Source organism: Papio anubis, chromosome 3 (genome assembly GCF_008728515.1).
Source record: "Papio anubis isolate 15944 chromosome 3, Panubis1.0, whole genome shotgun sequence".
NCBI lineage: Eukaryota > Metazoa > Chordata > Mammalia > Primates > Cercopithecidae > Papio > Papio anubis.
The window spans coordinates 89458076-89472804 of record NC_044978.1 but is presented as its reverse complement, the minus strand read 5'-3'; the positions used below and the strand labels follow the sequence as shown (position 1 = coordinate 89472804).

Here is a 14729-nt window from a genome sequence, read left to right as displayed (position 1 = left end):
TCTGAGTAGGGCAGTTACATAAAGAAGTTAGTCATCCTGCCGGTTGCCAGGAATTTAAGATCTTTGGAGGAATATCAAAATTAAGAATACTGAGTCTTTTTCTCAAAATCATTATCACTTTCAACACTGTCCCCAGGCAATCTGATTCCAATCCAGCTAAAAAGTTTTGTGCCAACATCACCTCAACTAACATACATGAAAAAAAAAAAAATGCAAGACTTAAAGGCTAAATGCAGGCAAACATCACAAAACAATGGGTTTCAGACAACCACAAAATTGCTCAGGATGGACCATGTTTGTAAATAATTACTGTCCCTCTGAAAAATGCTACTGAGTTCTTGTTGAACTTGACCATTAACTCAATGTCATTTCAAATGTCAAACAGCAGCATATTAAGGCTTAGTTAAATTGCTTCACCTTCTTTTTCTAGTTGGATGTAAGCAGTTCCTGGAACTTGTATACAGTTGGCCTCTCTGTAACCGCTGGTTCCTCATCAAATTCAACCAACCCCAGATCAAAAATATTTGGAAAAAAAAAAAACCCGAACAATAAAATATAGCAAAACGACAGTAAATATTAATACAATTTTTAAAATACAGCATAACAGCAACATAGCATTTACATTGTATTAGTTATTACAAGTAATCTAGAGAAGATTTAAAGTGTGTGGGAGAATGGGTGTAGGTTACATGCAAATATTATGCCTTTTTATATAAGGGACTTGAGCACCCTTGGATTTTATTATACTCAGTCTGGGCAAAGGTAGCCCTGTAACAAGTTCCTCTTGGAAACTAACGGACAAACACACTCCACCGGGAGTTTTAAAACTTGTCTGTTACTTTCTAGCAGGATGCAGTTGACTGTATTTGACACAGCACATAACTAGAGAAGTGCTGAGGGACCTCGAGAGATCACCTGATCCAAACCTCCTCCCCTTACTTCCCTGGACAAAAAGCCACAGCTAGATTTCTGATGGAGATGACGTCATTTTCCTTAGTTCAAAAGTTTCCAAATTTAGGTGGATCAGAATCATACAAGGACTTGTTAAAACATAGACTGCTAAACCCCATCCTCAGATTTTCTAATTTAATAAGTATGAAGGGGAGCTGATAATCTGTACTTCAAACCAGTTCCCAGGCAATGCTAATGCTGTTCCTCACAGAAACACACTTTGAGAACCATTGTTCCTTTCAAAGTGTAGCAATGATTGAAGGAAAACATCCTTCTTAATTGGCACTTCATTACTCTGCTGTTTTAATTTACTAATTAATTCAGCAAATCAACAGAGTCTACTTCTGGTGATCAGGATTAGGACAGCATGTTTCCAAGCCTAGAGAAAGACTCCAACATCAACGCAATTCATATGGAATTATCTACAGCAGGAGGTCAAATGTGCCATTGGAAAGGGGGTTAACTAAATTGTAATTATTATTTTTATAACTATTATTATTATTTTTTTTCTTCTAGGAACTTCAGTTACAATCTGGACTAAAAGCCAATATAGAGGTCCAGGGTGGTCTAGCTATTGATATTTCAGGTGCAATGGAGTTTAGCTTGTGGTATCGTGAGTCTAAAACCCGAGTGAAAAATAGGTCAGTGTTTATGCATTATACATTTATGAATTACATATAATACTATATGCAGAGAACTTCAGAAATATGTTTTGGGAATTAACCTTCTGACTTTTCAAAATCTATGCTTTCTATTTGTAATCATAAAATGATAGAGTTGGAACTGATCACAGGAAGTTATTCTGTCCATAGCTTCTTATGCGCAGGTCAGAACCTAACACTACTCAGCCAAGAATTTTCCTGCTTTTAAAGACATACATAGACAGGATGCCCTGTGAATCAGATGGTTCATCTTCTTTTGGTGTTTCACCAAAAGAAGAAATTTTACTTTAAGGCGAACTTTCCTCTTTTGTTGTCTTCAATGGGGAAAAATAAAGAAGATAATTTCATCTGTGCAGAAACTAAGTATTAAACGTTAGGAGTCCTTAAGTCTTTTCATCAGCATTCCTTTTTCTAAATAAAATACTCTAAGCTCCTTTAATTTTTCTAATCTACCTGTGAGATTTAATGAAAGTGTTTTACTTTGAACATGAAACAATGTCTTTGAACTAGTGTGAAGATGAAAATTATTAGTATTCTATTTGTTACAGAATTTTTAAAAAGGAAATTGAAATGCAACTTATTTTTACTTTTTTAATATTTAAAAACACACTCGGGCAAAAGTGAGATACGTGATAAAATCAAATTTTTGATTCATTTTGAACTACAGATGAAGGAACTGAGAGCTATCAAACAGTAGCACATTTAATGTGAAGTGTGACCCACAGTGTTACTAAAAGGAACCACAGAATGAAAAATGACACTGGTCATCAAAGGGTTCAGCAATATAACTTAGGGCTTCCCACATAATCAGTCATCTTTCACCTCTTTCCAAAGTACTTTCTAGACAGAAGTTTTTCCAAATGAAATGGAATTGAATTCTTTGCAAAGAGAAATCAACAACAGCAACAACAACAAAAAGTAATTTGGATTTTTTTCTAAAGTACACAGTATCCTTAAGAATCTACCATTAGCCATAGTGTAACCAATCTGTCTTCCATTTCCACTTGTTCATTTTAAAAAATATATTTTAAGCCTTTGCTGAATATAGGACATCAGAAGGTACTCTAAGTGATTCAGGGATTAAAACAACCTGTGACCTACTTTTACACTGATCATAACAGCAGCAGGGGTTTTAATTTGCACAGCAAAAATTAATACCCCTGTCAAAAAATATGGGCATAGAACTCTGATTTAATTGTGAAAATAATTTATCGCAGTTTGATTTAAAGTCCACAATTCAATTAAAGTAGAGGTAAAACTTCTGTTGAAATTATTTATCCTTTTCATTGTTATCCAAGGCACACTCCCAGCCAGTGCAATCTGTTTATCCAGTTCTTAAAGGACCCACCATATTCGTTCCTCCTGGTACCTACTCACTGTACATGCCCCACTGTAAGAATGATTTTTTTGTAACACAATATTTTTTTTTTCAAATATCTTGGCAACCAAGGGCTTACACCTCTAGAGATTCTTTGGTGAAGGTAATGAAATGGAATTAAAAAGCTGCCTAGAAGCCAACAGAGAGATAGTTAACAAAAACTATAAATATCAATTGTCTTCTTGGTAAGTTTAGACTCCCTTTTAATATAACTTGAGTATTTCTGACCTCCTAAGAGGACTGGGTTCCAAGAATGTTTTCATTTTGGTCTTTGTTATGCCAATACAAAACAATGTAATATCTTATAGGCACTCCCCACACCTGCAACCGAAGGCAGGGGAGAGCTCAGGGGAAGGGCAAATCTTCCCTGCCCAATATCTGAGACTCACCAGGCCCTGGTTACCAGCAGAACTCTGAGCACATCCAGGTCACTTCTGAATCCCTTAAGTGTCTTCTTCCAGTCACTGGCATCATAAGTTCAGATCCTGTAAAATTATAGCTGTTAGTCCAATTCCATTAAATATAATATGAACAGGTTTTTTCTTTTTTTCTCAAATATTTAGGGTGACTGTGGTAATAACCACTGACATCACAGTGGACTCCTCTTTTGTGAAAGCTGGCCTGGAAACCAGTACAGAAACAGAAGCAGGCCTGGAGTTCATCTCCACAGTGCAGTTTTCTCAGTACCCATTCTTAGTTTGCATGCAGATGGACAAGGATGAAGCTCCATTCAGGTAAGATGCAGCATTCAGGTAATGTTCCAGGACCATCACCAGTGCACCAGGAACTTGCATTCAGTCTAGAACATTCAGTTTCAGAATTAAAAGGAAACAGTAGAAACCCAGTGAAAGATGAATTTTCTTTAAATAAGTAGAAGAATAATTGATAAGGCCAAAAAAAGTCAATTTCTGGGGTACCAAAAAAATCTAATGACTAGTTCATTTGATTCTGGAGATAGTATCATATTCTAATCTAGAAACAATTTATCAAGGAAAGAAAGGCCTACGATTTACCATAGGAGTTGCCACATAGTTTCATAAAAAAAATCAGATACACATTTACTTTCTGGTATCTTCACAATAAACTGCTGGACAGAAGATTTCAAATAAAACACCTGGCAATCCATTTACTGTCTTTAAGGGCAAAAATGAATTTGCAGCTATTAAGTATTCCATATAACAGCAACTTGACCCTGTTTAAGTTTTGGCTCAAGTTTCAGAGTTTGGGATTCTGAATTTTCTTAAATATTGCTTTTGGTAGATTTGTTAGTGTTTTAAAATACAAAGATATAATTTCCATGTAACTTTATGCTGTGTCATTTGAATTTTGTAACCATTATTTGTACCAGTACTATCACATAGAGCTAGAATGCTTTGGGTGTAGGTAGCACTGACCCTTTCATAGTAGTTGACCTACACTAACCATAAGGATCATTTGTAGACTTCAAACAGCAAGCCACATCTTACATCATCTCCTTTGATAAGCAGGCCAAAATTGAGCACCTTCATTATTTTACTGACATTTCATGATTCATATTAAAAAATGCATCAATTATATAAATGTAAACATGAATAGGCTGTATTTTCACCGAATAAAAGATTGTGCATTATAGTTAAACTATTAAGCTGTCACTAACTTACATTAACTTACATCTAGAATAAACCTCCACAAATGCATTTAAAAAAGCCAACCTTCTAATGGTTGAAATGCAGTGACCACCAACCCACCCACATGGTTAATTGGTTTGGTTCTACATTTCCCTTGGGCCAGAGCTCTTGGAATGTTTCTCTGTCCGCATTCTCTGCTTAAATCCAGCGGGGCTTGCCTGTTACTCAAAAGGAGAGTGCTCCCAAGGTGGGGCTTCTGGAATGAAGGGTGAGACACAGCACAGCATGCAAAGCGTAACAGCATCACCAAAAAGCTGAAAGGAATTTAGTCTTTCATTCTAGAAAACTGTATGGCAGGACTCCCATATCCCAGGCATTTGAAGTGTTTCTGTTGGTATAAAAAGAAATGAGGCCGGGCGCGGTGGCTCACGCCTGTAATCCCAGCACTTTGGGAGGCCGAGACAGGCGGATCACGAGGTCAGGAGATCCAGACCATCCTGGCTAACACGGTGAAACCCCGTCTCTACTAAAAATACCAAAAAAAAAAAAATACCTGGGCATGGTGGCGGGCGCCTGTAGTCCCAGCTACTCGGGAGGCTGAGGCAGGAGAATGGCGTGAACCCGAGAGGCGGAGCTTGCAGTGAGCCGAGATGGCGCCACTGCACTCCAGCCTGGGCGACAGAGTGAGACTCTGTCTCAAAAAAATAAATAAATAAATAAATTTTAAAAAAAAGAGAGAGAGAGAAGAAAATCACCCATTCATGGAGTAGCCTTTGACACTCATATCCTTTCTCAAATTGCTTTGGAACAGTAACTTCAAGTATACATTCAGTAACTTGGCTGGAGAGGTGTAGGGTGACTTAACTGTGTGTGTAATTCTGTTATTGTTGCTGTTGTTGTACAGGCAATTCGAGAAAAAGTACGAAAGGCTGTCCACAGGCAGAGGTTATGTCTCTCAGAAAAGAAAAGAAAGCGTGTTAGCAGGATGTGAATTCCCGCTCCATCAAGAGAACTCCGAGATGTGCAAAGTGGTGTTTGCCCCTCAGCCGGATAGTACTTCCAGCGGATGGTTTTGAAACTGACGTGTGATATTTTACTTGAATTTGTCTCCCCGAAAGGGACACGATGTGACATGACTAAGTACTTGCTCTCTGAGAGCACAGCGTTTACATATTTACCTGTATTTAAGATTTTTGTAAAAAGCTACAAAAAACTGCAGTTTGATCAAATTTGGGTATATGCAGTATGCTACCCACAGTGTCATTTTGAATCATCATGTGACACTTTCAACAACATTCTTAGTTTTCTTGTACGTCTCTCAAATCCCATTTGGTACAGTGAGAACAGTTATTCTCTAAGAGGAAACTAGTGTTCGTTAAAAACAAAAACAAAAACAAAACCACACAAGGAGAACCTAATTTTGTTTCAACAATTTTTGATCAATGTATATGAAGCCCTTGATAAGACTTCCTTAAGCATGTCAGGAAAACCAAGCATGTTCCCTAATCAGAAAAAAAAAAAAGTTTTTTTTTTTCTTTTTTTTTTTTTTCTCTTTTTTGGAGTTGGGGGCTCGGGGAGAAGGGACAAGACTTTTAAAAGACTTTTATTCACCAACTTCAAGAATTAATATTTATGTCTCTGTTATTGTTAGTTTTATTAAGCCTTAAGGTAGAAGGCACATAGAAATAATATCTCATCTTTCTGCTGACCATGTAGTGAGGTTGCTCCAAAGGCATTCAGATCTCTACCTCCAGTCCTGCAAAAATATTGGACTTAGGACAGAGGAATCAGAAAAATTAATTTCAGAAACTCCCTTTGATTTTTCTTTTGCTGTGTCTTTTTGAGACTGTATTGTGGTACACTGTCCTCTAAGGGACATCCTCATATATTAATCGTTTTATCTCAACTTTTTGGGGGTGAGAGCTCTAGTTCACTTAACTGTAATCTGCACAATAGCTAGGATGACTAAGAGAACATTGCTTCAAGAAATGGATTTCCAAAATATGAAATCAAGAAAACAATGTCTTTATTTGCATGAATTAAAAGAGCCATGTTGAACATTCGCAAATATTTATTAATAAACAGATGTGGTGATAAACCCAAAACAAATGACAGGTGCTTATTTTCCACTAAACACACACACGTGAAATGAAAGTTTAGCTAGCCCACTATTTGTTGTAAATTGAAAACGAAGTGTGATAAAATAAATATATAGAAATAATATTGAATTCCTTTTGTCTTTCATTACTTCCAACACCATATTTCTCATTCCTGCCACTTTCTGAGCCTAGACACATACACAGCTAAGCCTCTGCAGCAATATAGGTCAGGCCAGGTTCTCTAGATGGGAGACCAGACCCATTTGAAAAATGAGCCACTGAAAATATCAGCGGTCAAAACCTCTTAAGGACCTGTGAGCTTGAAAACATGCCATAACCCCAATTTTCATAAAGCTCTGGACCGACCCCTTTACTCTCATGTTACTATAAAGGAAGAAAGGAATCAGAAACTAAGGTGGTGGGTGGAACATGGTAGGTGGTAGCATCAGCCTTGGGGAAACCACTCTGTAAAGATGCTGACATCGCAGGGAAAGTGAGTTGGTCTAGGGTACTAAGCTGAATATGCTGTGGACTCAGGCGCTTCAGCCCTGTGAGGTTTAACAAAACACAGCCAGCTCTGCGAAATGTAATCATTTATCTAACAGTGACGACTGTGGTGCCCTGAATGTTAGTGTTTGGCCATTTCCCAACTGTTTACTGGGCTGCTGAGCCAAGTATCTGCCCACCCAGTGGAGAATGGACAATCTCGAGCAACTCTAACATGCTCCAAAGAAACAAGAAAGCAGCAGCATAGGACAAACAGTAACTCCTTTCTAGATAAACAAGATAGAAAATGAAGAGGGGTAGAGTGACAGTCCACATTTGAAAATAAGATAGTATCGGAGCCAGAAAAATAACTTTAAACCTCATTTGCAGTCCTCTAGTTCTGACTACTTCTCCAGTACAAATGTCAGCGTACAGACACATTTGTCTTCTGAAAAGACACTTATTTGGGAATTGTATAGCCCCCTAATGCGAATCTCCAGGCCTCTGTCCAGTCAGGTCTTTCCTGCAAGCCTTAAAGTTAGCCTGGCTTCTTTTCTTCTGTGAAGTGTTGCTGTCATTCCCTGGCTCATGTTGCAGTCCTGCCTGTGACAAGTCACTCCCTGCTTCTCTGAACTGACCACCTTCAAGTAAGTGTTAAAGCTAACACTTCCTGAGTGCCTATTATATGCAAGGTATTTTAAAGCATTTTCCATATATTAATTTAATCTTCACAAAAGCTATATTTAACAGGTAGCATTATTTCCGCATTATAGATTAGCACTAAGAGAAATATAATATGAGTCACATAAGTAATTTGGAATTTCTAGTAGCCACTTTAAAAATGTAAACCAAAATAGGTGAAATAAACTGTAATAATATATTTTATTTAACCCAAAATATCCAAAGTATTATTGTATCAATATGTAAGTAATATAAAAATTATTAATGGGAAGCTTTACTTTTCGGGGGAAGATTAGATCTTCAAAATGTGGTATATATCTTGTATACAAAGCACATCTCAATTTGGATGAGACACATTTCAAGTGTTCAGTGGATGCATGTGGCTAGAAGCTGCTGTGTTGAATAGTACAATATTGGGCACACAAGACATTTAATTTGCCCCACAGAAGACACTTTCTGACTTAGAAAGTGAAAGAACCAGGACTCAAATATAAGTAGTTTCACCTCAGAACCTGCTCTCTGAACCCACTATAGGATGTTTCCCACATGCTTTCGGTTTTAAAGATTTGCTGCTAAACGAATACAGACAATAGTTTATGAAAATGACAAACATGTGACAGCAGCTATAAAGCTAAGAGTTGTTGCCCCCTCCCTTTTCTTTTTTGAGACGGAGTCACGCTCTGTCACCCAGGCTGGAGTACAGTGGCGTGATCTTGGCTCACTGCAATCTCTTCCTCCCAGGTTCAAGCCATTCTCCTGCCTCAGCCTCCCGAGTAGCTGGGACTACAGGTACCCGCCACCACGCCCGACTAATTTTTTGTATTTTTAGTAGAGACGGGGTCTCATCACGTTAGCCAGGATAGTCTCAATCTCCTGACCTTGTGATCCACCTGCCTCAGCCTCCCGAAGTGCTGGGATTATAGGTGTGAGTCACCGTGCTTGACAGAGTTGTTGCCCTTTCTCTGTGGTTGTTCAGTCTCCTCCTCTGATGGAATCAGAAGTCCACCATAATCAACTGTAGAATGTTTCCATCATTCCAAAAAGAAACCTGTACCCTTTAGCTACCACCTCCAATGTACCCATCTCCCAGCCCTAGAAAATCACTAGCCTGCTTTCTGTGTCTGTAGATTCATTCTGGACAATTCATATAAATGCAATCATATATACTATGTAGCCTTTTGTGACTGACTTCTTTCACTTAGCATTGTGTTTCAAGTTTCTTACACATTGTAGCATGTATTAGCACTTTATTCTTTTTTATGGTCAAATAATATTTCACTATACAGTCATGCCATGTGTTTATCCATTCATTAGTTAATGGACATTCAGTTTGTTTCCAGCTTCTGGATATTACCAATAATTCTGCTATGAACATTTGTGTACAAACGTTTTGGTGGGCGTATATTTACATTTCCGTGAACTTAGCAGTAGAATTGGTGAGTCAAATGGTAATACTATATTTAACTTTTTGAGAACTGCCAGAATTTTCTCCAATGTGACTGAACCATTTTACATTCCCACCAGCAGTGTTTAAGGGTTCTGATATTTCCACATTCTCATCAACACTTATTAATATTCTTCTTTTTGATTATAGTCATCTTAGTGGGTGTGAAGTTATCACTATATTTTGAATAAATAAAAAAAAGTATTTGGCTTGAATAAACAAAAAAAATTATTTGGTGGCCCACACCTGTAATCCCAGCACTTTGGGAGGCCAAGGTGGGATGATGGCTTGAGGCCAGGAGTTTGAGACCAGCCTGAGCAACATAGGAAGAACCTCATCTCTACAAAAAAATAAAAATAAAAAAATTAGCTGGGCTTGGTGGCACATGCCTGTAGCCCCAGCTACTTGAAGGCTGAGGTGGGAGGATTACGTGAGCACAGGATGTTGAGGCTGCAGTGAGTCATGATGGTGCCAATGCACTCTAGCCTGAATGACAGAGCAAGACTCTGTCTCAAAAAAAAAAAAAAAAAAAAAAAAAAAAAAAAAAAAAAAGATTCAAGTCCTTGCCCTTTTTAAAATTGAATATTTTACCTTTTATTATTGAATTGTAAGAATTATTTATATATTTTCAGTATAAGTCCCTTATCACATACATAATTTGCAAAAATCTTCTCTTGTTCTGTTGGTGTCTTCACTTCCTTGATAATGGCCTTAGAAGTGCAAGAGTTTGTAATTTTGGTGAGATACAATTTATCTATACTTTTTCTTTTTTGTTTGTTTGTTCTTTTGGTGTAATATCTAAGAAACCATTGCCAAATCCAAAGTCACAAAGATTTAACCCTATGTTTTCTTGTAAGGACTTCATATTTTAGCTCTTAAATTAGTCCATTATGGTTAATTTTTTATATAATATGAAGTAGAGGGTTAAAATTTATTCCTTTGTGTATGGATTTCCAGTTGTCCCATCATTGACTGTTGAAAAACAACTCTGTCCTCATTGAATTATTTTCGCATCCACAAACATGAAGGTTCATTTCTGGATTGTTAGTTTTATTCCATTAATCTCTATGTTGATCTTTATGCCAGTACCACACTGCCTTGATTACTGGTGCTTTGTAGTAAGTTTTGTACTTGTGAAGTGTGAATCACATATTTTGTTCTTTTTAAAGATTGTTTTGGCAATTCTGAGTGCTTTAAGTTTTCATATGAATTTTAGGATTAGCCTGTCAATTTCCACAAAGCCAGCTTGGATTCAAATGGAGATTGTGTTGAACCTGTGCATCAAAAATTAATTATATTGTCTCCAGGTCCATGAACATGAAACATCTTTTCATTTATGCACATCTTGAATTTCTTTCAACAGTGTTCTGTAATTTTCAGAGTATAAGCTTTACACTTTTTTTGTTAAATTTATTTCAAATGTTTTATTCTTTTTGATGCTATTCTGAATATATTTGTTTTGTTTCATTTTTTGATTGCTCATTGCAAGTATATAAAAATATAGTTTATTTGTGCATAATATATTGCTCACGTAAAAAGTAAATTATGTTGCAACACTGCTGACCTCATTTATCCATTCTATATCTTTTGGTAATATATTCTTTAGAATTTTCTACGTAAAGAATAATGTCATTTTTGAATGGACATAGTTTTACTTCTTTCTTTCCCATCTGAATGTTTTTATTTTTTTATTTTCTTGGCTAATTGCCCTGGCAAGAACCTTCAGCACAATCTTGAATAGAAGTGGTGAGAGTAGACATACCAAAGATGATAATGCTGGTAAAAAAGTGGTGGTGTTGACAACAGTGACAGACACTAATAACCATGGGATGTGAAAGGAAGGCCCAAATCATTTGGCAGTAGCTCTGGTTCTATTTTCACTAAGTAATATACAGTTGTTCCTTGATGTCTGTGGGGGATTGGTTCCAGGACCCCTGGGGATACTAAAATCTGTAGATGCTCAATCCCTTACATAAAATGGCATAGTATTTGCATATAACCTACACCTGTGCTTGCTTATGCTTTAAAGCATCTCTAGATTACTTATAATACGTAATACAATGTCTAAACATCACTTCATTCACATGGCTTCAACTTAGTAGTCAATGTGGGGCAAATTCAAGTTTTGCTTTTTGAAACTTCATGAATTTTTTTTTTCCGTATATGTTTGATTTTCAGTTAGTTGAATCTATCCATAGATGGAGAATTTATGAATATGAAGTATTGTAAGTTCTACTGTGCTTGAAAATTAATAAAAGCTCATTTGAACATTTAAAACACTTTCAAGATAGTCTAGATGCCCGACTGCACAGAGAAGAGATACACAACTTGAGGCGCCTGTCCCAGCACTAAGAATGTGTTTGAGACTCAGATTGGTCGAAGCTTCAGTGTTCCTTGTCAACTTAGTCCTCCCCCAGAAGGAAGTGTGGAGACAAAGGGAATAGGACAGGGAGGCCTGGCTTAGAAATCCAGTTCCACTACCTGCTGGATCTTGGGCATGTGACTCAACCTATCTGCCATTTCCAAATAGGTATTATAATCTCTATTTCACTGTGTTGTTTTAAGGATTCATGGAGATTATGCATGTGAAGCATACTGCCCAGCACATACTTGGTAGCATTTGGTTAACATTTTTAATTTTGGAGATGTAGTGAGCAATATCTTATAACTGATTAGTTTTAATAAAAAGGAGTTTGTTTGCACTTTATTTCTACCTCCTCCTTACAGGTAGTTGGAGAGCATAGTAGTCATTTCTCTCTAACTCTCCAGAATCGGTGCAGAATGGCATGAAAATCTTTCCCATGCAGCTTCCAGGAAGGTGGGAGGCAGGGGATTGCAGCAGTGAGGAGATTTGGAGTAAGATACTCCTGCATACATGAAATCTCACCTCTTGTTCTTACTGCTGCTAGATAAACCTTCAAACCTCTCAGCTTCCACACTGGGAATATGAGCAGTACCTCATAGGCTGTTGTGAGGATGAAGTAAGGTAATAAGCAAGTTCCTGGTACATAACAAGCATTTAATAAGTACTCATTAATATTAACTTTTCATGTGCAGTCTTATACAATTTCTAAGCAAAGCAACATTTTATGTTCTGACTCAATGGAGTGAATCTATTTGCTGGACTTTCATCCATGAACATCATGAGTTTTGGAATGGCAACCAGTTTTGTTTGTTTCCTTATCATGAAAACACTACTTTCACATTATAAAAAAATTATTCTTCCATTTTCTAAAAACATGACTTTCACCTACTTCTCTGCATACCTAAATTGACCTCAGATTTCACTGATCCTTTCTTTACCTTTTTTTTTTTTTTTTTTTTTTTTTTGCTTTTGTCCTTTGTAAATATGATAATTACCAAGAGGAAAGAATAAGTCTTTTCACTAGGGGGCATGGAATGAATCTAAAATTCATCCACCAAGTAAGAAAGTTCTAGTATAAAGTTTTTGGAGAAAATCTTAAAAGAACTCTACATCATAAGTAAAATGTATAGGATTTTTGAGAGGAAAGAAAATACCAGAAGACATCACTCCAGCTCAGTCATTCTTCTTTAAGACTTGAGCCGAATGTCATATCTATGTTTAAAGTTCAACCTATTCTCAGTCTTCATCTTCCTTAACATCAGTTTCTCCTTCCATGTCAAGGCCCCTGTAAGAAATAAAGTTATTGCATGAAACTGAAACTGAGTAATTTGAGGAGAGCTCAATAAACTCCATAAAGATGTGGGCAGGATATAGAAAAGCCACAGGGATGATGTAGCTCCTTGAGGCTCCTAACAACAGGGATCCCGAAAAGTCAACAGAGGGAGTGGTTATTGGCACCCATGGGATATAAACTGTGTGGAGCTGTGGCCTTGGATAGAGGAATGCATCTACCCTCACTATCTCCACTGGGTGGAAACTGGGGAAACTCTGTTTTCACTTTCATCTCTCTGTCTTCTGTTGATGGTACACCTTTGCTGAACCAGCCAGGAGCCAGAGGGCAATAGTGCCCTATTAATCCAAACTATATACAAAGCAGGTAGAAATAGTCAAGAGCAGGGTGGAGGGAAAAATGAAATAAATCCAGCCAAGCTTATATGATGAGTCCTTCTCTACAACTTGTTAATTTATTTAATCATTTGTCTTATGCAATATGGAACATCTGTTAGAATCAAGAAACGTGCTAGATTTTTTTTTAAAAAAAGCAAGATATGCTGCTTTTATCTCAAGAAACTCAGTGAAGTAAGGGAAGCAATACAACTAAAAATAATTTAGTTCAATAAAACAAGTGTAGAAGAAACATAGTCAAAATCCTAATGGAGCATAAAGAGAAAAAAGATAAAGAAAACATCACTGAGGAGGTGATATTTGAATTAGGCTACATGGTTCCTTTACCTCAACCCCAGCTGCTACTTAACCAACTGCTATTTTACTTTAACTGTTTATCAGCTTCCATTACCGTCCATGATATCTAAGACCCCAGCATAGAGTCAGGTCTGTTGGTCTTCAGCTTGAGTGTGCAGAGAAATAGTCTGCAGTCTCACAGAGCCTGCTGTAAAAATTGCAATTATATTTGATGAGAGTAGAAAAGAAGATGAATATTTAGATTGATAAAAATTCCACTGATGGAGTTATATTAGCTAATCATTTGCCTCCTATCTTGGGATTATAGTTAGTCTAGCATGATGTTAGTAATCCTTTGCTACCTTCCTATTCATAAAAGCTTAATTTATTCATAGTTAACTGGAACATGATGTAAATCTGTAAACTATTTTCACCCTTCTATTTTTAATAGAAAGATCCCTGCCATAATCTTCTAGGATTACATGTAAAAGTGTGGACATTCTGTTTCCAGAATAGGCTTTAGTTATAAACTAACTGATTTCCTTTGTTAGTGAAAATGAGTCAATGCTATTTGGTTTAGGGGTACCTATCTTTTTAAAACACTTCTCCCACTCAATTTGCCTGAAGATTAACCATGTAAACAGTCATGGAGTAAAATTTCAGGGTGCAATGAATCTTTCAAATTGCCAAGATACACAGAGATGCTTAAAGGTAGAGACACTCTCATATATTCCTCAAATGGTGAAACCTTGTCTCTTCTCAAAATACAAAAACTTGCAGGGTGGTGGGTGCCTGTAATCCCAGCTACTTGGGAGGCTGAGACAAGAGAATCACTTGAACCCAGGAGTTGGAGGTTGCCGTGAGCCAAGATCATGCCACTGCACTCCACCACACTCCAGCCTGAGTGAGACTGTCAAAAAAAAAAAAAAAAAAAAAAAAAAAAAAGAAGAAGCAGACGTTCGCTCTTTAATGAGATCTGAAAGAGTTATGGTACATACAAAGCACTTGGTAGATGAGCAGACAATTCCCAATAATTAACATTACTTAACATGCCTAAACAAAGTTTTCTCTACCTTTATTATTTAGCAAACATT

General features: G+C 36.9%; 1 protein-coding gene and 1 long non-coding RNA gene across 2 annotated transcripts in view; one reads left to right on the top strand and one right to left on the bottom strand.

Moving 5' to 3' along the window:
- The window catches only part of MTTP (microsomal triglyceride transfer protein), a 48139-nt gene extending 41320 nt beyond the window's left edge, over positions 1-6819 (top strand). Inside the window, exons 16-18 of the mRNA XM_003899007.4 lie at positions 1468-1592; positions 3555-3725; positions 5503-6819. Of these exons, the coding sequence (XP_003899056.1) occupies positions 1468-1592; positions 3555-3725; positions 5503-5674 (468 nt within the window). The 3' untranslated portion in view covers positions 5675-6819. The remainder of the gene's footprint in view (positions 1-1467; positions 1593-3554; positions 3726-5502) is intronic.
- Positions 1-9463, bottom strand: part of LOC103884518 — a 43627-nt gene extending 34164 nt beyond the window's left edge. The window contains exons 1-2 of the long non-coding RNA XR_002522129.2: positions 8743-9463; positions 3381-3476 (exon numbers count right to left, since the gene is read on the bottom strand). This is a non-coding gene — a long non-coding RNA (uncharacterized LOC103884518). The remainder of the gene's footprint in view (positions 1-3380; positions 3477-8742) is intronic.
- Between the last annotated feature and the right edge of the window lie 5266 nt (positions 9464-14729).